Source organism: Dendrobates tinctorius, unplaced genomic scaffold (genome assembly GCF_039654945.1).
Source record: "Dendrobates tinctorius isolate UK_male_01 unplaced genomic scaffold, ASM3965494v1 ptg000085l, whole genome shotgun sequence".
Lineage (NCBI taxonomy): Eukaryota > Metazoa > Chordata > Amphibia > Anura > Dendrobatidae > Dendrobates > Dendrobates tinctorius.
The window spans coordinates 2,971,870-2,999,793 of NW_027361753.1; the positions used below are offsets into that span (position 1 = coordinate 2,971,870).

At 46.4% G+C, this 27,924-nt stretch overlaps 1 protein-coding gene and 1 long non-coding RNA gene across 3 annotated transcripts in view; one reads left to right on the top strand and one right to left on the bottom strand.

The window, feature by feature from the left end:
• Window positions 1–2,922, bottom strand: part of LOC141097546 (uncharacterized) — a 37,070-nt gene extending 34,148 nt beyond the window's left edge. The window contains exon 1 of the long non-coding RNA XR_012233994.1: window positions 2,891–2,922. This is a non-coding gene — a long non-coding RNA (uncharacterized lncRNA). The remainder of the gene's footprint in view (window positions 1–2,890) is intronic.
• Window positions 1,979–27,896, top strand: HDHD2 (haloacid dehalogenase like hydrolase domain containing 2). Of its 2 annotated transcripts, none has more exons than XM_073584765.1 (7): window positions 1,979–2,069; window positions 5,371–5,472; window positions 5,706–5,914; window positions 16,260–16,344; window positions 26,087–26,303; window positions 27,192–27,255; window positions 27,580–27,896. In XM_073584765.1, the coding sequence occupies exons 2-7, from the start codon at window positions 5,372–5,374 to the stop codon at window positions 27,681–27,683; spliced, it is 780 nt and encodes a 259-aa protein (XP_073440866.1). In that variant the 5' UTR covers window positions 1,979–2,069; window position 5,371; the 3' UTR covers window positions 27,684–27,896. The 2 variants fall into 2 exon arrangements, with proteins under 2 accessions (XP_073440866.1, XP_073440865.1); XM_073584764.1 differs by lacking the exon at window positions 1,979–2,069 and adding an exon at window positions 2,103–2,163.
• The last annotated feature ends 28 nt before the right edge of the window (window positions 27,897–27,924 follow it).

Sequence of the window (27,924 nt, forward strand, 5' to 3'; positions counted from 1 at the left end):
TATATCAAGGACACCTCATGAGACCTGTCGTATACCGGGGACATCAAAGACTCGCCGTATACTGGAAACACTCCAAAAGACCTGCCGTATTCTGAGAACATCCTAAAAGACCAGCCATATATTTTAAACACCCCACAAGACCCACCATATACTGGCAACAGCCCACAAGAACCACCATATACTGGGAACACCTCATAAGATTTACCATGAGCGAGAACACCCCAACAGACCCACCATATATCGGGAACACCCCAACAGATCCACCATATACTGGGAACACACCAAAAGATTCACCATATAGTGGGAACACCCCAACAGACCCACCATATATCGGGAACACCCCAACAGACCCACCATATAGTGGGAACACCCCAACAGACCCACCATATAGTGGGAACACCCCACAAGATCCACCATATACTGGTAAGGAACACCACAGCAGTCTCACCATATACCGGGAAGGAACACCCCAACAGACCCACCATATATCGGGAACACCCCAACAGACCCACCATATAGTGGGAACACCCCAACAGACCCACCATATAGTGGGAACACCCCACAAGATCCACCATATACTGGTAAGGAACACCACAGCAGTCTCACCATATACCGGGAAGGAACACCCCAACAGACCCACCATATATCAGGAACACCCCCACAAGACCTGTTGTATACCATAAACATGCCGTATATGGGGAATAATCCATTTTGGAGCAATTCCGTATTTTAGTCATCACAATATGGCCGCTGTCAAAGTCTATCAGCTCTATATTCTGTTCGAGTCTCCACGGCTGCATAATTTGCGGCTATTAGACAGCCTCAACACGTGCGGATTCCCTGACAGACAGGCAACCCCCACATGTGTTGAGGCTGTCTAAGGGTGGTTTCACATTAGCGTTTAAGGCCGCAGCGTCGGCCTGCGCACGGCCGCTGCTAAGCTCCGCCTACGGACGCATGACGCTGCATGCGTCCCCTATCTTTAGCACTGGGGACGCAGGCCGTGCGCAGGTATGCGTTTGGCGGCGCATGCGTCCTTTTGACGGGTGCGCGACCAGCGCCAAACGCAACCTGTTGCAATTTGGTGCGCTCGGCGCACCGTCAAAAGGACGCATGCGCCGCCAAACGCATACCTGCGCACGGCCTGTGTCCTCAGTGCTAAAGATAGGGGACGCAGGTCACATGCAGTGTCATGCGCCCGTAGGCGGAGCTACCGGCGGAGTTGCGGCAGGGGGCGGGGCTTAACGGCGGCCGTGCGCAGGCCGATGCTGCGGCCTTAAACGCTAATGTGAAACCGGCCTTACAGCCACAAATCATGCAGCCGCAGGGACTCGAGCAGAATATACGAACACTCCCAGGTGCTGGGATAACACCCGAGCATGCACTGAGGTTATACGAGCACGTTCGCTCATTACTACAGTCTACACAGTGCTGCTTTCAACGAGGTTTTCTAGGATTTGGTGGCGCCCAGGAGATTTACCTAAATCCACCAGGAGGTCTCACCCCTTTTGTCCCCCCAGAAAGCTGCTTTTCACTTGCGGGGTAATCCCTTTGACAATATAAGCATTGTTAGTCACTTCAATTGTCAGTTCACAGATTCCGGTAAAGTCGCTGCCAAGCGCTTTGAGACTGACGCAGAGTTTGAATTTCACACGGTTTGCGGCTTCAGTGGATTTAGAGCATTTAATTGCATGGTTACTATGGTTACTGGAGACTACATGTATAATCATATTTACTGCAAAGCATTCTTGTCCTTTACACACTATGTCTCCAAGACATGTGACACTACAATATCCAGATTTGCAGAACATGCTGGTTATTGTAGTGCTACACTTGCTAGAGACACACTTGTTGCTACTAGGACTTTGTGCGTTCCACACCTCACTTCCACATCTGCGCGTTTCAGTGGAACGCATCCTGTTTGCAAGACCCGGGGTCCTTTTCAAACTAGACTGCCCTAAGACATGCCTGTGTGTAGAAAATGGTAAGTTACCTATATATTGGTTCAGGCTTTATTGAGGTCCCCTATGTTCTGTCAGTGGAAGGACTGCAGTGCTGCTGGTTAGGAGGTAAGGCAGAGCTCCAGTGCCATCCATTCCCAGTCTCATGTGTTAGATCACTCCGTGTATTTGCTCTTTGCATAAGATGAATGGTTAAGAAAAGGTAGCAAATGAAAGCTGTAGAATGCTATAATGATATAACCCTGCTGAGACTTGTAGTTCTATCCTCATGTTAGCTCCATGTGCCATAAGTAAAGAATAAGGTTAAGAATAGTCACCAGCAGGCAATATAAGAAACCAGGAAAATGAAGCTTAAAGGGGTTGTCTATTTATGCAACCAGTTTCTTCAATGCATAAAAAAAAACCTAACAATGGTGTATACAGCTCCTATTTGGATCAATGCGTCTCCATGGTTACAGACTACAAATATATCGCCACACTGACTGTTTCAAGCGTTTTTGCAGTTTGTTTGTTTTTTATGCATTTTTTGCGTGGTTTTTTTTTCGCGGCTGTTTTTCTTAGTGTTTTTGAAGTTCTGTAGAGAAGGATTTGAAGGAAATAACAGGAGAGAAAAAAAAAGCACCATATCCAGGCCCGACTGCCCTCCTCCCACGGGAAAACAAAACTCGCTGCATGTGCTTTTCTGGTCCATTTTTGCAGATTAGATTTGGCCACAAAAGTGACTGGGAGTGGGGAAAAAAAGCTGTAATACAGGCAGAAGACAGCTATGTGCTCTATGCTTTATGGATCCATTATTTTGATGATCCAAGGTCGGACTAAGTCGTATGAATATAGCCCAAGCAATTTTTAAAGGGAACCTGTGAGAGCTTTTTACGTAAGGAAGGAGTGTTATGGTCATATAGGCGCTTGTTCCCTGATAAAAACGATACCTTTGTTGTAGAGATCCGATGATCCAGTCTTGAGAAATCCAGTGTAGAAATCTTAAATCAGGCTTTAAGTGCACTGGGGGCGTGGCTGATTGTTCCAAGTGCATTGACACGCCCCCCAGTGCCTGAATTGCATACGGCTTCCACACTGGATTTCTCTTGACTGGCATATCGGATCTCTACAAAAAAGGTATTGTTTTTATCGGCACAAGCGCCCACAGTCATACCACTACTTCGTTATGTAAAAACGTGCCGACAGATTCCCTTTAGTCCAACAATATAGAATGTCATACAAAATGCTGTACCATTTAGTGTAGTGCCACGGACAGAGAGGAACTGCTGATACAAAAATCGTTTCGGCGAAAGGTATGTTCCCACTGAGCAAATATGCAAATATTCCACTGTGGATTTTAGCGGCTGGAAAATCTGCTGTATATTGGGCCATGTTCACACAATGTGGATTCTGCACCAAAATTCAATTTACAGTACAATACATGTGAAGGAGTTCTATTTTAAATATATGAACAAAAATCAGATAAGCCCTCATTCAGACGTCCGATTTTTTTTTTTTTTTTTTTTTTTTTTCTGGTAGAAGAAAATCGGACCTATAATTCTGATCAGAGTTTGATTAGAGTCTTGTAAAAGCGTGACCCGATTTTCTTGTACGTGGAGAAATGAAAAAATTATTCTCCACCTTTTTCATTCTGACAGTTCGTGAAAATCGGGCTGCACTTGGATGTCATCTGAGGAGAGTCCGATTTTTTTTTTTTTTTTTTTTTTTTCTCCACAGGCCTATTGACTGACATGGCCAATCTGCATCCAACGTTTGGATCAAAATTGGACATGACTCTGCGATTTTTCTGCTCCGTCCGAGGAAAAGATCGTATAAGTGAAAGGACAGCACTTGTATCCAAAAATCGGACGTCTGAATAATGCAGATTTTCACTTTTGCAGAATGCTCATTCTTAATGGAGAAGCGTGAAATAAGCGGCAAAATTTGCAACTAACCCATGCGGACTAGTTGGATTGTTGCAAATTTGCAGCAAAATATACAGTGGAAATCTGTGTGTGAACGTGGCCCAGTGGTAGCAGGGATTAAATCTGCAGCATTGATCAGTGTTGTAGATTTGTTAGGTTTGCGCCGTGGACATCGTCATCACATACTTAGGGGGAAATGTGCGTCAAATCCAGATCTTTTTGGCATTTTTTTAATTCTGCAGACTTTGCTGTGTTTTTTTTTCCTCTGCAGAAATTCCACTGGAGCATTAATTTTGTGACGTAATCATCACACGATACGCAGCGACTCTCACCGGGAAAATTTGGTGGGATGTGACTGTGAGAGCAAAAATGTAGAAAAACTTCTTGCGCTCACGTCTCAGCCTTTGCTGTGATTTTTCAAAAATGTGACCGCAGTTTTTGAATCCACCTTTAGTCCTCGACTTATTGTGCCGCCATCTCTTGCAAGCTCACCGTCCTATCCGCGAGCGATATGTGATCTGCATTTGGCGACACGGAGGGCGCAGTAATTAAATTTCCACCATAATACAAATGTTACGGGATGCCGCAGGCTAACACTGCATGTAGTATCACAGCAACATTGAGCGCACCGGCACGATATTCTGGCCCATGAATGCAGCGACGTCTAGAAGATATCAGGACGGGAGTCGCTGCAGAGGCTGTGAGCGCGTCGTCCGCATCACATGTTCTCAAGGACAAGAATGAGCCTTCACCTTGACATTGCAGCCGATGTCTCGGCGATAAGGAGCAATATTACAGGCCAGCTGATGGCTCAGACTGATCACTGCCGCTCTGTAATCTGCGCTGATAAGATTATCACAGGAATCTCATGGCACAAATTACTGGGAAATGTTTCCTAATTGTGAAAACAAAGAAGCGAAAATCAGTTCCAGCAAAAGATGAGGAAACAATGGAACGATCAAGTGATACTTTAGATCAGAACCACCCAAGAACCTGCAGGGACGGAGCCCAGGGAGGGAAGAGAGTCCATTATCTTATCTCCATGGCCGACTATTGCTCATACTGTTATAGGGTCTCTGACTGGCACTGTTACATTGTGACTGGCAGCGGCATAGAAGCTCTGTCTCTGGCAGTATAATCTCAGTGTGTTAGGATAGCCAAGGTCGGCACTATTTTAGAGGCCCTGAATATCAGCATGGCCAATGTTATGATTGTTTTTTTAACCTGGATACTATGGTGCAATGACGTGTGCACTCTGTGGCAGTATTATCTAACCATCCTGTCCTGGCAGTACAGTATACTTTTATGCCTTGGTGGCATTATTACATGTATTTTCTATCAGGGGCACTACCGTGTGGCCGGCACCGTTGTGTAGCATTGTTACGCTTCGCTCTTATATATCGGCACTGTATGGCTGCTTTATTGCTGATATGATTATATGTGACTATTATTTATTGTAAAAAAATAACAATAAGTAAACTCTAAACCTGCTGGAATCATTGTAGAATGGCTGCCCGACGTGCCATTAGGGCTGTGCTGGTGGATCTAAGTGGCACCCTCCATATCGACGACACCGCGATACCGGGGGCTCAGGAGGCTCTGAAGAGGTAGGAGGCATGTCTAATGTTTTCTTCTCTAATCATATAGAAAAATTGTGTTTTTTTAAATTAAAGTGCTCGACGACTATGCACAGGTTGTTTGTGGCATTACAGCTCTGCCAACTTACTTAATTGGAGTTGAATTGCAGTACCAGACACAACCTGCGGACAGATGTGGCGCTCTTGCTGATAGAACAGCCATTTTTTTAATTTTTTTTGCGTCTCTGTGTTCCTTGCACTAGATTGCGCTCCGCTCCGGTTACCATACGGTTTGTTACTAATACGACCAAAGAGTGTAAGAGGACGCTGCTGGAGAGACTGCGGAGGCTGCACTTTGATATAAGCGAGGACGAGATCTTCACATCTCTGACGGCAGCGAGGAACCTGCTGGAGCAGAAAGATGTCCGTCCCATGCTGCTAGTGGACGATAGCGCCCTGCCCGATTTTGAAGGTAATGGACATTAAATCCCGTAAACTCTCCCTAAACTTCTCCCCTTGATCATTGTGGAATGAATTGGAGCAAGCTGGATGCAAAATGAGTTAACTGAGGATCCATCAGTAAGCCCGCTATGAATGTATGACAGGGAGCTTGTAACTCTTTTATCTGTCTTTTTCTGAGCTCCTCTCAGCTGAATTATGACCACAGACCACTTCAAGGTTGAAGGTGCAGAGAAACAAATAGCCTGGAAAAGCCAAAACGGTGCAAAATTTTTACTGAAACCTAATTGTAGAAATGATGTTTACATTTAATTAAAAAAAAAAAATTGCCCCCAAAAGAGGACAATCCCTTCCCTTGAAGGTTGATATTATCCAGTTTTCCTGACCTGCCAGGTGCTTAGGTATAAAGTGACATAGCAGCCAGGCAATACAGTCAGTACTAGGTTTGGATGGTTGCACCCATCTGCTCAGTACTATTAGGGCACCCTATAGATACTTTCATTTAATGGGACCTATGTCATATGTATTTTTTTTTGTTTCTACACTTTACGGTCAAAAGTATGTTCCCCCTCCAGGAGCTTTTCTGACCTCCCATTCTTCATTTAGAGACAATAATATGGAGTCTTCCCCTCTGCAGATATAATGGCTCCTGCTCTCCTGGGGAGGATTTCTACAAGATTTTGGGAATTTTTTCCCCTTCATCCAGAAGAGCATTAGGGAGGTCAGACCCTGATGTTGAGGGGAGGCCGGGCTCACAATCTCCATTATAGGTGTTGGATGGGGCTGGGCTCTGTCCATCATGTTCTCCCCCTTCATGCCTGTATGGAGCTGGTGCACTGGGCACAGTCATGGAGAACAAAAAAGGGTCTTCTCCAAACGGTTCCCACAAAGCTGGAGGCTGCCATTGTTCACAATGTCTTGTGCTGAAGCATTTCCCTTACACCCAGACAGCACCGGTGAGAGGTCTTCCTTATCCAGACAGAATCGGGAACAGACTTCCTCCCGAATCTCTCTAGCCAACTCAGTTCCTCTTTTCTGCCCTTGGACAAAGTCGAGGAACCTGTTATTCCCCCAGATTTCATACGGGTTGAGATACCTGGGTCGGCATGAGTCTCCTCTAGGAGTCTGGACATTTCTTTTGTTTTTGTTTTTTTTCTCCTGTGGCTGATCTCTTTGGTGCCCTTACTTTCTTGGTACTGGTCTGTCGGTGGGCTCCTTCTGCCATACAGGGGTCTCAAAGGCTGTGATGTATGTTCTCCTCCTCTGTTCATTGTGCATGGAGGCTAGATTTGTGGGCGCCTTGGTGGAGCTTCTTCTGATTCTGTGCATGCTGACACAGTTGCCCATCTTGTGTGCCTTGGTGTTTGGATGGCAGAGACGTTCTAAGATAGTGGCGCATCATCATTTTGATGATTGACCGTGCCACTTGTGGGCCTGTGGTGGTGAAGGTTTATGGGAGGAAGCTAACCTTGGTATCTACAGAGGATTCCTATTGGACTATCTGGCTGTCCTTCTCTATGTCCACTAAAGCAACAAATATGAACCTAGCACTCAACTTAAAGGTATTTGTAAGGCGGTTTATTGTAGTACAGGAAAAAAACCATTTCGGTCAATGTGACCTTCTTCAGTTACGTGTGGTATATAGATTGTGTAGAGCTTATAGGCATCTATCAGAAAGGACGATGGTGCTTTAGGCATTGAGGAGAATGATCTCTGTAAGGTAATGAGCTTGTCAGTATATAGGAGAGCGGCAAACGTGCCTCAAGATGCGGTGTCCACCGGCCATCTGATGGTTCATATTTGTTGCTTTAACGGTTTGGGAACCTAACCTTAGCACCATCTTGAGTTGTGCTCACGGTGTTCTTTCTATACGTCTCTCTGTCCACTGGCTTCTTCAGAGTATTAAGAAGATCATTAACGCTGACGTTCATAATTTCATAAAGGATTTTAAGGGTTTTTCCTGGGACTTCCTCACGCACATCTGTCTTAATTCCTTTTTGTTTGTTGAACCTCAGAACAAGCAAACAATGTATGACATACATATTGGCTTATGGTAGTAAGCATTATACAGAGCATACACATTTCCATCTATTGTTAAGTGCGAAACAAAAATTGCACACTCCCAGGGTAATATATACATAGCCCTCCAAGCATACGCAAAGAACAGCTGACTATACATTGTGAAGCATGTACTGTACGTCAATCAAATCGCACAAGCCTTTATCGTATTGCTCGGATAATAAAATCTAATTATAAATTCCTAAACTACAACTACATCAACTGTTATTTACCATTTCACAGCCTAGTATCTTACATCATATTGTCTCACATGTGATGTCTCCACCTTGCAAAGTAAGATGAGAGGAATTCCACCTCTCCCAAATCTTTTTAAATTTACCCGGGCATCCCCTATTTTGATATAACGTGCGCTCGTATGGAACAATCGAGTTTACCACGTCGATCCAGATTCTAAGGGAGGGACATGAACTTCCCATCCACCGAAGTGCCAATACCTTCCGTGCCATAAACAGCGTCTCGCGCAGAAAGATCCCAAATCTCCTCATCCCATACCCCAAACAAGCAGACCAGTGGATCAAGAGGGACAGAGGCTTGCACCAGGGATGACGAGTAATGTCACCTCTTTCCAGTAATGTAGGATAGTGGGACACTGCCATATCATGTGGATAAAATCCGCATCTGGTGAGTGACGTCGCAGACACCCTGATGATTGAAATCGACCCATCCTAAAAAGTCGTGTCAGAGTCAAATATGATTGGTTTATTATATATAACTGTATCATTCTATTATTAGTAGGTGGTGATACTCCGATCGGAGACTCCAGGATCTCTTCCCACTCCTCTCCCTGCGTATCAGGGATGAGTCTTTCCCACTTCCCTTTAATAGAGCTTATGGCAGATTCTGTTCCCACCTACAGCATGTACGTGTAGAAAGAGGAGATAAGACCCTGGGGACCCTGCAAATTAAGGATTCCTATCAGAGGTAGAGACAAAATAGTACGGCCCACACCCCTACACCTCGTGCGATTGAAGAGCCGATCTCAGCTGTAGATAAAGGAAAAATTGGGATCTCGGGATATCATGCGTAACCTGTAATTGCTCAAAAGACATCAAGGTCCCCTGATCATACAAGTCCCCAATCGAGGAGACTTTATATTGAATCCAAAAATCGGTGGGTGGGTGATTTAGTAATTCCGGAAAATAATCATTATTCCATAGGGGCATTTCAGCTATGATATCCTTAAATCCAATCACCTTCTTAATTTGCCTCCATGCTAATTGCGCCAGTCGGAGCAAGGGCAGTAAACGAGGGACACCAGGCCCCTCCAACTCCAGGAAACCCAGTGGGCAATCAGTTCAGCATGAACAGGTGATTTTCAGAATTGGGGAGGCAATTACCCGGCATCCATTTACTTAAACCTTTAGCCTGCCCAGCCAAATAATATAGGAAAAAATCTGGTAACGCCGCCCCCACCTCCCTTTTTAGGCCTTTGTAGGGTGGACACTTTAAGTTTGGGCCTAGTTTTCCCCCATATAAAAGATGTGATCTGGGAATTGAGATTCACAAAGAAGGATTTGGGCACCATTACAGCACTGTGCTGAAGGGAGTAGCTAAGCTTGGGAAGCAATATCAGGTTAATGTGTCCGGCTACAGACAGCGGAAGTTTGCTCCAAGTTGCAAATTTAACTCTATTTGCAGCAGTGGGTGGATATTAAGTTGTGAGTCAAGTGTACTGTTATGAGATATGTAGACACCCAAATATTTAAAGCTAGACACAATGGACAGCGAGGAGAGAGCCTCTAGTTGGGGCATGGGAGAGGGGTAACAGGGCAGACTTCTCCCAATTTATATATAAGACTGAATATTTACTGAATCTATGTATAGTGGCGATCACTTGCGGCAAAGTTTCCTCCGCTTCATCCATAAATATCACCATATCATCAGCGTATAAACCTATGGTATCTACCCGACCCACTATATCTATAACCTTAATGCCAAGGGAAGACTTTATGCGAATTGCCAGTGCCTCAGAGGGTCGGGGAAAGGGGGCACCCTTGACGAGTCCCCCTGTGTAATGAAAAAGACTCAGACATGGAATTATTTACTATAATTTGGGCTTTGGGTTTCATGTATAGTATTTTGACCCATTTTATAAATTTATCGCCAAAGCCATACCTTTGCAAGCATGCGGAGAGGAAAGACCACTCAAGAGAGTCAAAAGCCTTGGCGGCATCTAACGACGCCAGTGCCCATTTGTTGTCTGGCATTAGAGAGCTATATTGGACTATTGACTGGACTCATCTGAAGTTAACGGAAGTGCTCTTACCAGGCATAAAGCCCGTCTGATCAGGATTTATAAGGTTCAGTATAATCAAATTCAATCTGGAAGCTAGGATCTTAGTGAAAATTTTGTAGTCCACATTTACTAGCGAAATGGGGCGACAGGATCCACATTCCAAAGGGTCCTTCCCCTCCTTCCTAAGCACTATGATATTAGCCTCATAAAAGGATTTAGGCATAGATTCCCCTTCCCAAATTCCCCAAAATACCTTTATCAGAAGTGACGTTAATATATCCTGATATTTTCTGTACAATTCGATAGGGAACCCGTCTGGCCCAGGGGCCTTCCCAGAGGCCATGTCCGTCATGGCATTTTCTATCTCCTCCGCAGTGAACTCAGCGTCCATAAAGGCTCGCTGGTCAGGATTTAATGTAGGGAATGTCACATCTGACAAGTAATCCAAACACCCCAAATTATCAGAGCCACTTTTAGATTCATATAATGACTTGTAGTAATCATAAAAGCAGCCGAGTATCTCCTCGGTTGAAGACACCAACAAATCATCCGACTTACGAGTCTGTAATATTGTGTTAAGAGTGTTATGTTGGCGTACCAAATAGGCCAAGAATTTGCTTGCCTGATTTTCCAGCTCAAAATAAAACTGACGGGTAAAGAATAGTTTACACTTAGACTTAGTATCTATATGCTGGGTGTATAACCTCTGAGCAGCCAACCACTCAGTCCTGTTGCCGTTGGTTTGGTTAGATATATATGTAGCCTCTGAGTCTTTCAATCGTCGCTCCATCTCATCATCCTCATTTGAGGTTACCCGCTTAATATTAGAGATCGTGGAGAACAAGCAGCCCCTCAGATATGCCTTAAGGGCATCCAAAATAAATTGATATCTTGAGGTTCTGGATGGGACGAGATGAAACAACGCAACTGATCGATCATTCTATCGGGAGATACCATCAAGTTTAACCAGAAGGGGTTCAGCTTCCAAACTATCCTGTTGTTTAGTTGCCCATATTTAAGTTTAAGAATGACCGGGCTATGGTCTGAGATCCCCCTACTGCCATGTTCTATTTTATCCACCCACATCACCAGACCACTGGATCCGAATATATAGTCTATGCGCGATAGAGAGCGCTTAGCGGATGAGTGACAGGTATACTCCCTTGACTAAGGGTGACGCACCCTCCACAAATCTAACCACCCGCTACCCCCCATAAATAGTAACAGCTGGGTTGCAGTCTGTGGAGAAACCCCCCCCCCCCCAGATATTCCATCACCCAATCTCAATTTATCAAGGCAATTATTCATGACCATATTGAAGTCTCCCATGCAGATAACATCCGCGTCTGGATAATTTAGGGCAAAACTCATTGCCTTCTGAAGAATGGACATATTAGCCGGGGGGGATTATAAACACATAGGACCACATACTTCCTGGTATTTATCAATGCATGTACAAAAACAAAGCGACCCTCAGGGTCCCTCTGAGTCTCCCTGGCTTCCCATCTAACGTCTCTATGCACCATCAGTGAAACCCCTTTTGAATAGCTAGTGTGGAATGCATGAACAGACCACTGTACCCAAGGCTTCTGCACCCACCGGGCTGTATCCCGGGTCAGGTGCATCTCCATCAAGGCCACAATGTGAGGCTGATAGTGTCTGATCTGGGAGAAAACCTTGATCTTTTTCCGAGGGGTTTATATACCTCTCACTTTCCATGTCATACATATCTCAGACCCCATGTTTTACTCCGCTGAATATGGCATATATCATTACCCGAGTAAAATTTAGAGACACCACATAGAGATTGAGATTGCTGTTGGCTGCGACTTCTACCTAAAAAACACATAGAACCACTATAAAGAAAAAACAAGGTAAAAAAACCACAAACAATATAGGAGCAAAGTCCTGTGCTCCCATCATGAAACAAACAAGGGGATACCAATACCATCACAGAGCTCAGTGTCCGGTATTGTTGATAGTTTGGACACTTGCGGACAAAGCTCCAATCAGACCATTAGTAGAAGAATACTGACTAGCAATAGATACATTAGGATTCCTTTGCAGCAGACCCTTTGTGGGACCGCAGCCACTCCGTCTCCGACGTTATGAAGTTCCATAGAGAAGTCTGGCAAAATCGAGATCGTGGCATTATTATCCTTAATGGGACTTTTTTGTCGTGCTAGTCGTAGAATCGCATCCCTGTCTCTGCAGTTGAGGAGACGTGCCAGGAAAGGTCTAGGTGGGGCTCCAGGAGGAGGAGGCCTTGTAGGGACCCTGTGAGCCCTTTCCACAGCAGATGTTGAGGAGAATTCATCCCCCAGATAAGTTTTAAGCCAATCTTCTAGAAACTGCTCCGGATGTTGACCTTCCGAGCGTTCCAGTAGTCCAATAACTCGAATGTTATTCCGACACATTCTGTTCTCCAGGTCATCTGCTTTTTGCCTCCATGCGTTCATAGAGTCCACCACTTTCGTTAGTTTGGCTTCCATAGGTGTGATGGTGTCTTCTACCTGGGACACCCTTGTCTCCACCTCTGTAACGCGCCCCCTCATGGCCTGCATATCTTGCCGGAGACGCCCCACCTCGGTATACATGTCCTCTATCTTCTCAGTCAGGGATGGCCTGCATCAGTTGTTCGGCCGCTTGCTTAAGGGTTAATTCCTCCTGCTCACTCTCCTCCTCACCCCCAGAGGGACGATTTTTACGCTGAGCCTGTGAGGGGTTATTTCTGAGCAATCGTGTACCATCAGAGTGGTCAGTTCTAGCAAACTCTTTCAGTTTCTCAGCTGCTCCCGACCCTTTGGAGCGATTCATTTCAATACCAATATGGCACAGCAGGGTATCAGGAATGTTATATTCTGGGGATTCCTGGGTCCAAGGTTATAAACGCGGCAGGGCTATCATAAAATGGCAGCAGAGCCCCAAGAGCAGCACAAATCAGAAGGGCCATCAGGGAGGTAATGTCCGGCTCTGAACAGCAAACGCGGGTCCTTATGGTCAGGAGGGGACCCGCAGCGTCCACAGAGACAGCAGCCAGGGAGGGGTCCGAGAGGCCCCTAAAGTAATAACGCCGGCACTTCAGGTGACTTAACAAGGGGGAAACGCGGGGCCCAATCTTCCAGAGTACTCACCTGCTTGTTCCCCACGAATCTTCATGATGTGTGCTCACCGTCTGTCAGCGCTGCAGCTATGGGGACTGGCGCCGCGTCTCTCACAGGCAGAGTGCGCGCCTATGAAAATGGCCGCCGCCTCATGCAGGCCCCACCGGCCGCCCCGGCCTTTACAGCCGTCAGCTCACGGGAGCCCAGCGACGTCCTCCAGCGGGGGTCCAGGAGAGCTCCAGAGTCCGGGGGGGTCCCGACACCGGCAAGTATGTCACGGTAATAGGAGTCCACTGCCCGGATAGCTTCAGGATACCAGGAGCCTTCCCTAAGTGCGTCCTCTCTCCGCCGCTACATAGCCACACCCCTCATCTGTCTTAATTCTTAGGAGAAATAGTGCTATGAGATTGATGAGGAAGGTAAAGTAATATTGGTGTCATTCTTAGAAGAAAAAGCTGCTAGGAGACCTTTGTACCAGGCAAAAAACTTGTTCCTTTACTAACAGCTTTAAGAGCCACTATTCAAGTAGTAGAGAAAAAAGCACCTTGGACGGTCCACGACTGGATATTTGAGGGCCTCCATCCTAGGAGATCTAGAGTTTTCTTATGCTCTCAGCAGGAGGGAATGGAAGAAATCAGATAGGAAGTTGCTCATTTTGACAGTTGTAAACATCTGTTTGTTAGGAAAGGGTCTTAAAATTGATGATCCTGTAGCTAAAATTTCCAAAACCAAAATCGGCTCTTTCCATTGAAAGTAAGGGCTCTTTAAAGGATTCTATGGATAAAAGAGATTATATAGACCTAGAAATAAATTGGGAGGAATCTATGTCTTCAGTGAGTCCTTATGTTTGGCTGAACCACCAAATTGTTCATCTTCAAAGTAAAACCTTTAAAGGGAACCTGTCACCCCCCCCGGGCGTTTTTAACTAAAAGAGCCAAATTCAGCAGCACTAAGGCTGCATTCTGTGAAGGTGGCTCTACCGTTTCTGACCTCCAGTAACGCCGAAATATTAACTTTTATAAATAGGTCCCCATACCTGTATTGAGTCCCATAGGTATGGAGTCTCCCCCTGAAGCAGCCGCCTCCCCGCCGTCAATCATGTCTCTGTAGCGTCTGGGCATCGCCCTCCCATAGCCGTCCATCATGCCCCATGCTGCCGTCTGTGCCCCACCTCCCATAGACGTCCATCATGACCCTATGCTGCCGTATGTGCCCCGCCTCCTTCTGTCTCCAATGAAGGCGCATGCCCTATCGTGCCTTCGTGTTGCCGAGGCCCCAGATTCCCACCCCCGGAGTGTGAATTCCATCATAACACACACACTGCGGGGCAGGATCTGGGGCCTCCACAACATGCAGGCATGATCGCCTGATGTCAGTTCACGGGTAGCGCGCACTGCGCATGCCCAAGAAGTGTTTTCACAGAGCAGGCGCCGGCATAGGGGACAGAAGGAGGTGGGGCACAGCCGGCAGAGCAGGGGCATGATGGATGGCTATGGGAGGTGGGGCACAGACGGCAGCACAGGGGCATGATGGACGGCTATGGAAGGCGGGGCACAGATGGCAGAGCAGGGGCATGATGGACGGCTATGGGAGGCGGGGCACAGATGGCAGCACAGGGGCATGATGGACGGCTATGGGAGGCGGGGCAAAGACGGCAGAGCAGGGGCATGATAGACGGCTATGGGAGGTGGGGCACAGACGGCAGCACAGGGGCATGATGGACGGCTATAGGAGGGCGATGCCCAGACGCTACAGAGACATGATTGACGGTGGAGAGGCGGCTGCTTCAGGGGGAGACTCCATACCTATGGGAATCAATACAGGTATGGGGACCTATTTATAAAAGTTAATATTTCGGCGTTACTGGAGGTCAGACATGGAAGAGCCACCTTCACAGAATGCAGCCTTAGTGCTGCTGAAGGTGGCTCTTTTAGTTAAAAATGCCCAGGGGGGTGACAGGTTCCCTTTAAAGAAGAAGTTTCTAGATTAATTTCAACTCTACATAAGGCTCTAGATAAAGCAAAGTCAGCAAAGGCACCAGAGTTCAGGTGCATTCGACGCCGAATGCAAGCAGCTAGGCGCAGGAGCGCCGCTAAGGAACCGCAGACCGCAAGGTCCTCAGACATTTTGGCCATATACCCACAAGATAGCTTTTGTGGATTTCCCACTGATTCATATATACTTGTATGTGCCTTCTCCACTATCTGCACGACTGATAAAATGATATTATGAGTAAGACCCTGGATGGGTCGAAGCATCAATTAATTTTGATCACTCTACCATTATAATTTTTTGTGCCTCATGCTCCCAGTTTGCTTATATTAAACTCAACACTTTTTTTCTAAATGCATTACGAGAGTGTGCGGTGAATTTTTGGATTCTCTCATCTTCCTATTTAAACATTGTGTTACCGAGAACAATGATATTCTATGCACCCAGAGCAGTCGTCACATGGAAGTTCAGGCATCATATCTAAACAATCTATTAAACGACCGCTGATCACGTTGCGTAGTAGATCGGTGGTTTGTTCATCGGCCTAGGGTCGGCCAGCGTAAACGCACCGTTAGTCAAGTTCCACCCTCTTCCACCATTATATTTTTACCTTGCTTCATGCGCAGCGGAGAAAATGCAGCCAAATCAGAATCAAGAAAATATCACTGCAGATTTTCTCGCAAAAAAGAAAAGTACATCACTTCTCATAGGAAAAAAAGGGGAGCAGAAAGGAAAGGGACACAGCCAGTTCCCCGCATCTGACAGCCGGCGATGCACCGTACACAGAGGACAGGGAGTTTACTACCGGTGCGATAATTAAAGGTTTTGCATTGATGAGAATTTCCTCCTTGGGCTTTGTATCGAAGCATGACTAAATTATAGACGCCTTGTACAATTCAATTACGGCAGAGTCTTCCGGCTGTGACCTCTCTCTTCTCTGCTCGCAGGAATCGCCACCGACAGTCCCAACGCGGTGCTGATAGGATTAGCTCCAGAACACTTCAACTACCAGCGCCTGAATCAGGCCTTCAGGTGAGTCCTGGCGTGATTGCGTTTTATGGCTCGTGGAATTGGCTGCTTACTTTGACAGATTAATCCTCCCTGCTCCGGAGGGACTCGCTAAAATCTGCTCCGTCCACGCGGGGACTTTAATAAGGAGCCCACACAAAGCCGTGCGCGGCCCGTGCCCCAATTATCCGTCAGCTCTTGATGCTTTACTGTCGCTGATGTTATTATTAATGCTTCCGAGCCTTCTAAAATAATTGTTTATTTGTTGGACAACCCCTTTAATATTATGGTGAAGGGAATAGCGGCGTCCTGCATGGCCTCTATAGACATGACATCTGGCTGTTCAAGTAAATGTGGAGCAAATCAGAAAGTGTGAACAAGGCCCGAGGCGATGAATGTAGAAATGGCCACAGCGCCTCGTACCTGAGCTATTTTCAGTCTTGATGATTAGAGATGCTTATAGCTGCTTTATTTAATTGCTGCTCTGATGGCTGAAGCTTTTAAATTTATTTTTTTTTTTTCTAACTGTTTGAGAGAATTTTTTTGTGTCTTTTATTATTCAAAGCGAGTAAAAATTTACTATTTTGTGACACGTTACTATTTTGGAAAAAAAAATTCCATTTTATTGAATCTATATTTATCTGTATCTGTTTCTATCAGTCTATTTATCTATCACCTATTCATCCATCTAAATCTCCTTAGCTATAAGTCTCTCTATCATCTATCTCATATCTATCATCTATTTATTATATATCTATCATCTATCTATTATCTATCTTATATGTATCTCATATCTATCTATCATCTATCTATTGTCTATCTGTTATTGTAACGGGCTGGGTGGTGGAACCACTGTGCCAAAGCCCAAGGAAGACCTGGAGGGGCGTGACTAGGAGCCTCACCCAATCCGACCATGGACACGCAGCAGCGAACGACACCGCAGTCCATAGAGAGACAAGGGAGGTGATCCAGGTGCTACTCCAGGATTGACCTTGGGTAGATGGTGGCTGATGCCTAGTAGTGGATAGCTGGAGATGTCCAACAGATGCAGACAGGCGGAGAAGATGGCAGGAACCGCAGGTGCAGACAGGATAGTCAGACAGTGAGATGAGCACTGGCGGGTGCAGCTGGCTCAGCTGCCTTTGAGGTGAGCACTGGCGGGTGCAGCTGGCTCTGCTGTCGTTGATGGTACATCCAGCCTTCACTGGCAGATCTGTGATGAAATCCATGGAGATGTGCTGCCGAGCACACGGCACGGGCAAGGGAAGCAACCGACTAGTTGGAAGCTGTTTGGGAGTCTTATTTCGGGCACACGAAGGACAAGCAACATCTTTGCGCAGAGTCGGCCACCAATAGTGTTGAGAGATAATGAGAGTAGTCTTCTGCTCGATGTGGCCTGCCACCTTAGAAGAATGTCCCCAGAGAAGAACCCGCTTCCTGTCAGGTTCAGCCACATAAGTCTTACCGGAGGGTAGATAAGTCTAGCAGAGCGATTGTGATTATTTTGGAGGGCTCCATGATATGTATAAGCTCCTCGGGTCGGAGGCCTGGAAGGATCTGGAGAGCTCGTCCACCTTAATGTTTTTATCAGCCGGATGAAAGTAGAGTGAAGTTGAAGCAAGCGAAGAAGAAAGACCACCTAGCTTGACGGGGGTTAACCCGTCGAGCAGACTGCGGATAAGCCAGATTCTTGTGGCCAGTGTAATTTACCACAGGATGCAATGCTCATTCTAGCAAGTACCACCACTCCTCCAGAGCTAGCTTGATCGCGAGCAGTTCTCTATCGCCAATAGAGTAATTACATTCCGGTGCTGAGAAGAGTTTAGAGATAAAGCCACAGGACACCATGCGACTGGATGAAAACTTCTGAGTGAGGACAGCTCAGGCCCCTGTGGAAGATGCATCCACCTCCAGGAAGAACTGTTTGTTATGGTTTGGGCGATGCAGCACCGGAGCCAAGGAGAACGCCTGCTTGAGAGATACAAAGGCTTCTTCTGCTTCAGGAGTCCATTCCTTAGGATTGGCTCCTTTGCAGGTCAGGGCAGAAAAAGGAGCAGTTCGTGAAGAAAAATACGAATTAAATTGGCGATTAATAATTCGCAAACCCAAGAAACCACTGGATAGTCTTAAGACCGTCTGGACGGGGCCACTTCATGACAGCGGATACCTTTTTGGAATCCACCTTCAGTCTGGTCTCAGTAACGAAGTACCCCAGAAATGCAAAATTCAGGACTGTTCGAAGACGGGTGTTGAAAGCAGTCTTCCACTCGTCTCCCTGGCGAATTCGAACCAGGCTGTATGCCCCTCGTACGTCAAGCTTTGTCAAGACCCTGGAACCCTTCAGGCGATCAAACAGCTCGGAGATCAGAGGTAGGGGGTACTTATTTTTTTACCGCAATTTGGTTTAGGCCTACACCAGCAGATGACATGGCTCCCCAAACCATCACTGATTGTGAAAACTTCACACTAGGCCTCAAGCACCTTGGATTGTGGCCTCTCCACTCTTCCTCCAGACTCTAGGACCTTGATTTCCAAGGTCTAGTGTGAAGTCTCCACAATCAGTGATGGTTTGGGGAGCCTTGTCATCTGCTGGTGTAGGTCCACTGTGTTTTATCAAGACCAAAGTCAGCGCAGCCGTCTACCAGGAAATTTTAGGGCACTTCATGGAGATGGAAATTTCATTCTTCAGCAGGACTTGGCCCCTGTCCACACTGCCAAAAGTACCAATACCTGGTTTACAAACAACAGTATCACTGTGCTTCATTGGCAGCAAACTCACTTGACCTTAATCCCATAGGGAGTATTGTCAAGAGGAAGATGAGAGACACCAGACCCAACAATGCAGACAAGCTGAAGGCTGCTATCTATCTATCTATCTATCTATCTATCTATCTATCTATCTATCTATCTATCTAGAGTGGACACAGACAGAAGAGGCCCCTGTGCAAGATCAGTAGATGAGTCCTTTGCAGTCCAATAGCTCCTCATAACGTACAACTCCACCTGCTTTGGAGGTGGATGTGACCCCCTTACATCTTGTGCCCCAATGGTATATCCTCTATCTATCTGGTAATGTAGTGATATATTTCTCCATCCCCCTATATAAGAAACCAGTAGTCACCATACAGGCGCACATGGCAGAGAGCGGTAGAGGGGTCCCCGGTGCACAGTCCATCAATATGAAGAGTAATACACTAAAGTAAGAAACTACATAAATAGGTTTGTTTGGAGAGACCTTTCCTATTTCAACACACTCATCACCTCACTGTCCAATAACCCTAAACGTCTCTTTGACACGTTTCATTCCCTACTCAACCCAAGAGTACAGGTCCCAACCACGGGTCTCCGAGCTGATGATCTGGCCAATTAACTTCAAAGAAAAAATTGACCATATCCGACAGGAAATTATCTCCCAATCACCACATACCATGCACTGTCCTCCCTCCCCCACTGCATCTAGCTCACTCTCTGATTTTGAACCAGTCACAGAAGAAGTAGTAATCAGGCTATTTGCATCTTCTTGCCCTACTACTTGCACCAGTGACCCTCTTCCCTCACATCTCCAGTCCCTTTCCCCTGCTGTCACCGCCCACCTGACAAAAATATTTAACCTCTCTCTTTCTTCTGGTATCTTTCCCTCCTCATTTAAGCATGCCATCATACATCCACTACTTAAAAAACCATCCCTCGACCAAAAGTGTGCCGCTAACTATAGACCTGTCTCTAATCTTCCCTTCATCTCTAAACTCCTGGAACGCCTGGTCCACTCCCGTCTTATCCGCTATCTCTCTGATAACTCTCTTCTCGACCCTCTCCAATCCGGTTTCTGCTCTTTACACTCTACTGAAACTGCCCTCACTAAAGTCTCTAATGATCTACTAACAGCTAAATCAAATGGTCATTACTCCATGCTAATTCTCTTGGATCTCTCTGCAGCATTCGACACTGTGAATCACCAGCTCCTCCTCACTATGCTCCGCTCCATCGGCCTCAAGGACACCGTTCTCTCCTGGTTCTCCTCCTCTCTCTCTGACTGCTCCTTTACTGTATCTTTTGCTGGCTCCTCCTCCTCTCACCTTCCCCTTACTGTTGGGGTCCCCCAAGGATCAGTCCTAGGCCCCCTTCTCTTTGTATACTGCCCCTATTGGTCAAACAATCAGTAGATTTGGTTTCCAGTTCCATCTCTATGCTGACTACACCTAATTATACGCTTCTTCTCCTGACATCACGCCAGCCTTCTTAGAAAACACCGGCGATTGTCTAAATGCTGTGTCTAACATCATGTCCTCCTCACTATATCTGAAATTGAACCTGTCAAAGACTGAACTCATGTTTCCTTCCTCTACTAGTGCACCTATACCTGACATTGCCATTTCTGTGTGTGGTTCCATTATTACTCCCCAGCAACATGCCCGCTGTCTTGGGGTCATACTTGACTCCGAACTTTCATTCACCCCCCACATCCGATCACTGGCTCGCTCTTGTTATCTGCACCTCAAAAACATTTCTAGAATTCAACCTTTTCTTACTTTTGACTGCGCAAACACTCTGACTGTTTCTCTTATTCTTCTCGTCTCGACTATTGTAACTCTCTTCTAATCGGTCTCCCTCTTACCAAACTCTCCCCCCTCCAATCTGTCTTGAATGCTGCAGCTAGGGCCCTCATTCCTCTTGGTATCTGTTATGATCTATGTGATTATTGCAGAGGCGTAGCTAGGGTTTTGGTTCAGGGGGGGCGAAACTTCTGAGTGGGCCCCTCACCAGGTAACCTTGATTACAGCTGGGTGATGCACCCTAATAGTGGAGGAGAACCTTAGTAGATGACTGCGATGTTACGGAAAATAAAATTTATATAAAGACCAACATAGATATTACCGCCATATGGTCAGTGGTAAATACCAGTTCTACAAAACATATAAATGTAAGTGATTACTGCACAGTTATAGTTGGTGTCTTACCGCTGACTATCTTTCTGGTGGAATCATTCACTTTTCACGTCTTTTCCATCTGGCCGAGACCGACATGATGACCCCTCCAGCCAGGATTCGGTTACAGAGAATTCAACAAAAACACATTTCACTTCTCATATTCCATCTATCCCCAACCTGCACAAACCCCTCATCCTGCTGATACCCCAATGCTGAGCCGCTGCTGCCGCATGTGTCCCTATAACTGCACCTGATACCCCAATACTGAGCCGCTGCTGCCGCATGTGTCCCTATTACTGCACCTGATACCCCAATACTGAGCCACTGCTGCCGTATTTGTCCCTATTACTGCACTTGATACCCCAATACTGAGCCTCTGCTGCCGTATGTGTCCCTATTACTACACCTCATACCCCAATACTGAGCCCTGCTGCTGTATGTGTCCCTATTACTACACCTGATACCCCAATACTGAGCCTCTGCTGCCGTATGTGTCCCTATTACTACACCTCATACCCCAATACTGAGCCGCTGCTGCCGTATGTGTCCCTATTACTACACCTCATACCCCAATACTGAGCCCTGCTGCCGTATGTGTCCCTATTACTAAACCTCATACCCCAATACTGAGCCGCTGCTGCTGTATGTGTCCCTATTACTGCACCTGATACCCCAATGCTGAGCCGCTGCTGCCGTATGTGTCCTTATTACTGCACCTGATACACCAATGCTGAGCCGCTGCTGCCATGTGTCCCTATTACTTCATCTATTGTGTGGTTCTGTGTGACCTCTAAATTCTAAAGCATCCCTCTATAATATAGTAATGCCGGGTGCAAGTGCCTTAGAAAACACTGCCCATATATTGTCCCCTAGAAAGTAATATTGCCCTGTGTGCCCCTTTGACAGTCACAGTTACCCAAGTTCCCCTATAACAATAAGTGCCCACTTTACATTTAATAATGTCCTGAGTCTCCCCCCTGTACAGCTCCCCAATACACAGTATAATGCCCCCTCACTGTATACATACTGACCCCTTAGTATCCCCCAATGATGGCTCCAACACAGTATGATGGCCCCCTCACTGTAAACTCCACATTGTATGATGGCCCCCTCACTGTAACCTCCACACTGTATGATGGCCCCCTAGATAGCCTCCATATAGTATAATCTACCAGATAGTCCTCAATATAGTATAATGCAGCCTCCATAGGCAGACTCTACAGTATAATGCAGCCCCCCCATAGGCAGACTCAATAGTATATTGCAGCCCCCCATAAGCAGACTGTAATGTAAGGCAGCACCCCCCTATAGGCAGACTATAATATAAGGCAGCACTCCCCCCATAGGCAGACTGTAGTATAAGGCAGCACCCCCCATCCCCTATAGAAACAGAGAGAGAAAGAAAGATTTTATAAAGAAACTATAGCAGCCCGGCTCCCATTGTAATGCCCACCTGAGCCTCCCGGTGCAGGACATATCATGATCTGCTCACATGGCCGTCATCCCTGATTCCAAGGCGATCCTGCCTCTCCGCGCTGTCAGAGGACATGGTGATGGATCTGAAGCATTCCCTGAAGTGCCTCCATGGTTCCATCACAATCTCCTCCCGAAATTACCTCATTTCCACTTCCAGCACATCACTTCCGGTGGAACGTCACATGCAAGTTTTAAAGTGCTCCTCGGGGCTCCGCTGTGTACTCCTGTGTCTGTGGGAAAAGTAAGCTCCCGGCTAGGACAGCGTGGCAGACTCTCAAAATCGGGACTGTCCCACTGGATCTGGGACAGTTGGGAGGTATGAATGCTCCCCACCATACACCTTATACACGCACAGCTCCGCACACCTCATACACACACGGTTCCGCTTTGTATGCTTCGTACACACACGGCTCCACTCAGTACACACATGGTTCCACTCCATAAACATCGTACACACACGGCTCTGCTCCGCTCCGTACACACATGGCTCAGCTCTGTAACACTTCGTACACACACTGTTCCGCTTCGTACACCCCGTACACACACGGCTCCTCTCCGCACCCCCTATACACACACGGCTCCGCTCCCTACACCTTGTACACACACGGCTCCGCTCCGCACACCCCATACACACACGGCTCCGCTCCGCACACCCCGTACACACACGGCTCGGCACCGGCACACCCCGTACACACACGGCTCCGCTCCTCACACCCCGTACACACGTGGATCCGCTCCATAACCTTTTACACACATGGCTCCGCTCCGCACACCCCATAAACACGGCTCCGCTCTGTGCACCTCGTACACACACGGCTCCGCTCAGTACACCTTGTAGACAAACGGCTCCGCTCACCCCATACACACGCGGCTCCGCTCCGTACACCTCGTACACGCCTCTGCTCCGTACACTTTGTACACACGCGCTCCGCTCTGTACACCTTGTACACACACGGCTCTGCTCCGTACACCTCATACACACGGCTCTGCTCCGTAACCCTTGTACACACACGGCTCTGCTCCGTACACCTCGTACACACATCTCTGCTCCGTAACCCTTGTACACACACGGCTCCTTTCCGTACACCTCATTCACACATCTCCGCTCTGTACACCTCGTACTCACACAGCTCTGCTACATCCACACTGTAAACCCCTCCTGACCCCACACATAAACTTTACCTCATCCAGCACCATGACAACCAGCACAGCAGAGTCCTGCAGACAGGGCCCCTGATCATGTGATGCATGACTCCTCCCCTCGTGTGACCTCATCACAGGTCCTGTGTGCACACAGAAGAGAGCAGCAAGCCCAGCGACGTTATTTGCTGGCTGTGAGGTGGGGGCCCCCCTGCCTGCTCAGGGGCCCATAGCGGCCGGGCGGCAGAGTAGGGAGATCGATTCTCCCTGCTCTGCCGCAGAATGTAAATGTATCGGCGTGGGGCCAGGTGGGCCCCCTCAGAGCGCGGGGCCCGGGACCACCGCCCCCTCTGCCCCCCGGTACCTACGCTACTGGATTATTGTTATGCTGTATTGTCTATTGTCTGTACAAGTCCCCTCTGAAATGTAAAGTGCTGCGGAATATGTCGGCGCTATAGAAATAAAATTATTATGATAATTATTATAAAGATGACGCTGTACAATATAACGTGTTCAGACGGTCCTGTGGTTGAGCGGAGGCATAACATTAAAAGCATGGTGCTATGAGGACGGCACCAACCATATAGTCTCCCCTGAAGAGCCTTACAAGAGGAAACACGTCGGCCATATATCTTATTATGGACATGATATTCTCACGTGACTGCTCGCTGCTGGACCAGGACCATGTGTCTATAGGGGGCAGACTACACATATTATGTTGTTTCAGGTATATTTATACATATATTTTTTGACCCATTTGCAGTAATCGTCCTCAGGGATTTTATATGTGTTTATGGTTTTTAATGGTACAGACTAAAAGTTAATGCTTAACATTACCGCCATCTCCTCCACAGTATCTATGATACCGGTGCTACTCTACATATACCCACTTCTTTGCTTTAAGAGTTTATTTTCCTTTAGCTTCATTTTCATTAATTTATGCTGTTTTTTTTTTTTTTTATTTTGTATTTTTTTTTTTGCTGTACAAAATTCTGACCAAAATGGAAGAGTAAAATTGATCTCCGTCATCATTGCTAAATTTTAATTTATTTTCTGTTACATTTTTACAGGTTTTTTTATACTATTTATTTTTTTTTATATAAATTTTGTTGTTCAAAATTCTGACATAAAAATGGAAAAGTGAAACTGTTGTGTGTGGTCACCACTAATACCTCCAGCCTGGCTGCACTCCCGGGTGCACTGTAGCGTGAGGGAGGTCATGATGTGCAGGGACATCAGGCCGCCTTTATCTAATCTCCCTTCTACTCTTATCTTATCACCCCCAGTATCTGCCGGAGATAAAGAGCCATGTTCTCTGGGGAATTGCTGCCTTCTATAACTTATATGCTGGATCATTCACATCTTTCCTTTTCTCTCTAGAAGCATGCTAAGGGCACAATGAACCCCGCTCTTGCCCAGGTCAATGGTCTTACTGCCATTTGCCCGTGTAATAACCCATGCGCCTCTTCCCGTGTATTCTAGGTGTCCTGTCTAGGTCCCTCCATTCTAGTGATCTGCCATCATACATTGATAGGTGTTAAATGTTCTACGTGGGAAAATCCCTTTAAAGAAAATCTGTCAGCAGGGTTTTTTCTAGTTAATCTGAGAGCACCATGATGTAGGGGCAGAGACCCTGATTCCAGCGATGTGTCACTTATCAGGCTGTAGTTTTCAATACAATCAGTGTTTCATCAGCAGGAGATTATCACTGCAGGACTAGATCTCACCTGCAGACCAGTCCAGCTAATCTGTGTAACTCCGCCCCCAAGACTGATTGGCAGCTTGCTGACAGTGTACGCAGGAAGCTGCCAATCAGTGGTGTGGGCGGGGTTATACACAGCTGAGCAGTCTTGAGCACTGCTACATCTGCAGCAGAGAAAACAGGGATTCTATCAAAACTGCACCAAGCAGCCCAGTAAGTGACACATTTCTGGAATCAGGATCTCTGCCCCTACATCATTCTGCTCTCAAATTACATAGCAAAAACTTGCTGACAGTTTCCCTTTAATAATGGAGAGTCTCCGTTCACGATCCTCGTCTATTAGTGGGCTATTCTCAGCTCTACCTGGCTGGGCAGAATGCCTGCTTCCATGCAGGTGGGCTTTACCGATCTGCGCATGTGCTGGATCACGCGCACCCACAACCCCAGCCAGACGGCTCAGACATACTAATAGGCGGTGGACGCAATGTCCCCTTTCACTTCTCCATCCTCTTCTTTCCAGACTGGCGCTGGACGGCGCCCCCATCATAGCCATACACAAGGCCAGGTATTACAAGAAGAAGGACGGCTTAGCGCTGGGTCCTGGCCCATTTGTGACAGCTTTGGAATATGCGACAGACACTAAGGCCATCGTGGTAGGGAAACCAGAGAAGACTTTCTTCCTTGAAGCCTTGAGGAGCACAAACTTCTGCCCGGAGGAGGCGGTAATGATAGGGGACGTAAGTGCATTTATCTATATTTCTATGTATCCCATATGTCAGCCATATCTCTCCATCCATCAGGCGGCTCTGCTACATTTCTCTACCTTTATTTTGATATCATTTGAAATGTAGCGCTGCCCTCTTGTGGACTGGTCTGGTAATAGCGGCTCATTACTGTGTTGATCTGAATAGATTTTTGTTCTCTGCAGATTTCTGCGCCAAACATCTCTGATTATTGAGTCTATCTGATGCAGCATTTTTTATGCATTGTTTTTTCTTCGTAATGAAATGCATTGCATATGATCTTAGAAAAGGATTTCTTTTACATACTTTTTTTTTCATGAAATCACATCCATTTTGCTTGGAACGTTAAAGGGATATCCTATCCAAATATGTAGCAGGTTTAATATTATTATTATTATTAATAATATTAGCAAATATCTCCAATTAGAAATGTTGTATAGTTCTTCTGATTCTCTATGTCACTTACCCAATGTGCATTGTAGTAGCTTAGATATCCATGGATACGAACACCATCAACTAACTGTCATTATATCAGTAGTCGTAACCATGGATACCTATGCTACTGCAATGCCCTGCACATGGGGTAAGTGACACAGAGAATCAGAAGAACTATACAATATTTCTAATTGGAGGTATTTACTAATATTATTATTATTACACCTACTACATATTGGGCTAGGATCTTGGAGATGGGAATAACCCTTTAATGATCAGTCTGATCATGATCCCTCCATGCTGGGAGGTCATGATTGGGGTCTTTAGGGCCGACCACGTTTTTCATCTCAGCCTCTGGTGGGATGGGACTTACTGTGATCCTAGATAAATATTGAAGATGTAAAGTACAGGTTTATGTATTTGTGTTTTTTTTTCTTTTCCATACAGGACTGCAGGGATGATATTGGGGGTGCACAGGACACTGGCATGCTGGGGATACTAGTAAAAACTGGTATGTATCTGTTACATTCTTAGGTCTGCCCCATAAGGACTGAGCTATATATACCTCTTGTTCCATCAGAGGCTGTTTGATCCTCCCTCATGCTTTACACTGCAGCTCTACTTGTTTAGGTTGTATGCAAGTCCGAGGAATCAAATCTTCCTTATAGCAAGGACAGAATACAATCTACATCTATTGGGGGCTTATTTTACATGTCTGGGTTACTGCTCATCCACAGATACCCGCCGAGCTCCAGACCAGACCCTCAGCCTCGTGACATCCAGCAGCAATGCTGGGAGTTGTAGTGTGATATTTTCTGTCTCTTATACTTCACAGGGAAGTACAGGATAGGCGATGAGTCCAAAATCACCCCGGCGCCTCAACTGACCTGTGCCGACTTCCCTCAGGCGGTGGATCACATACTGAAGAATCTGCTGTGAAAATGTGATGAGATTACTGTTCAGGAGAGGAACATGGCGGACGATGAAGATCACTGTCTGTTTTCCCCACGTTGATGGGAAGCAATGTGAAACAAGTCGGTTTAGGAACTCGCACTATGCTGCCCCCGAAAATATCGATCTGATGGTGGACATAGCCTTCTCCAGCTTAGGGCGTTACTTCATTAAAAAAAGGTCTTTCCAGTTTGTACGATACATTTGTGAAGTCGTTACCTTCATAGTT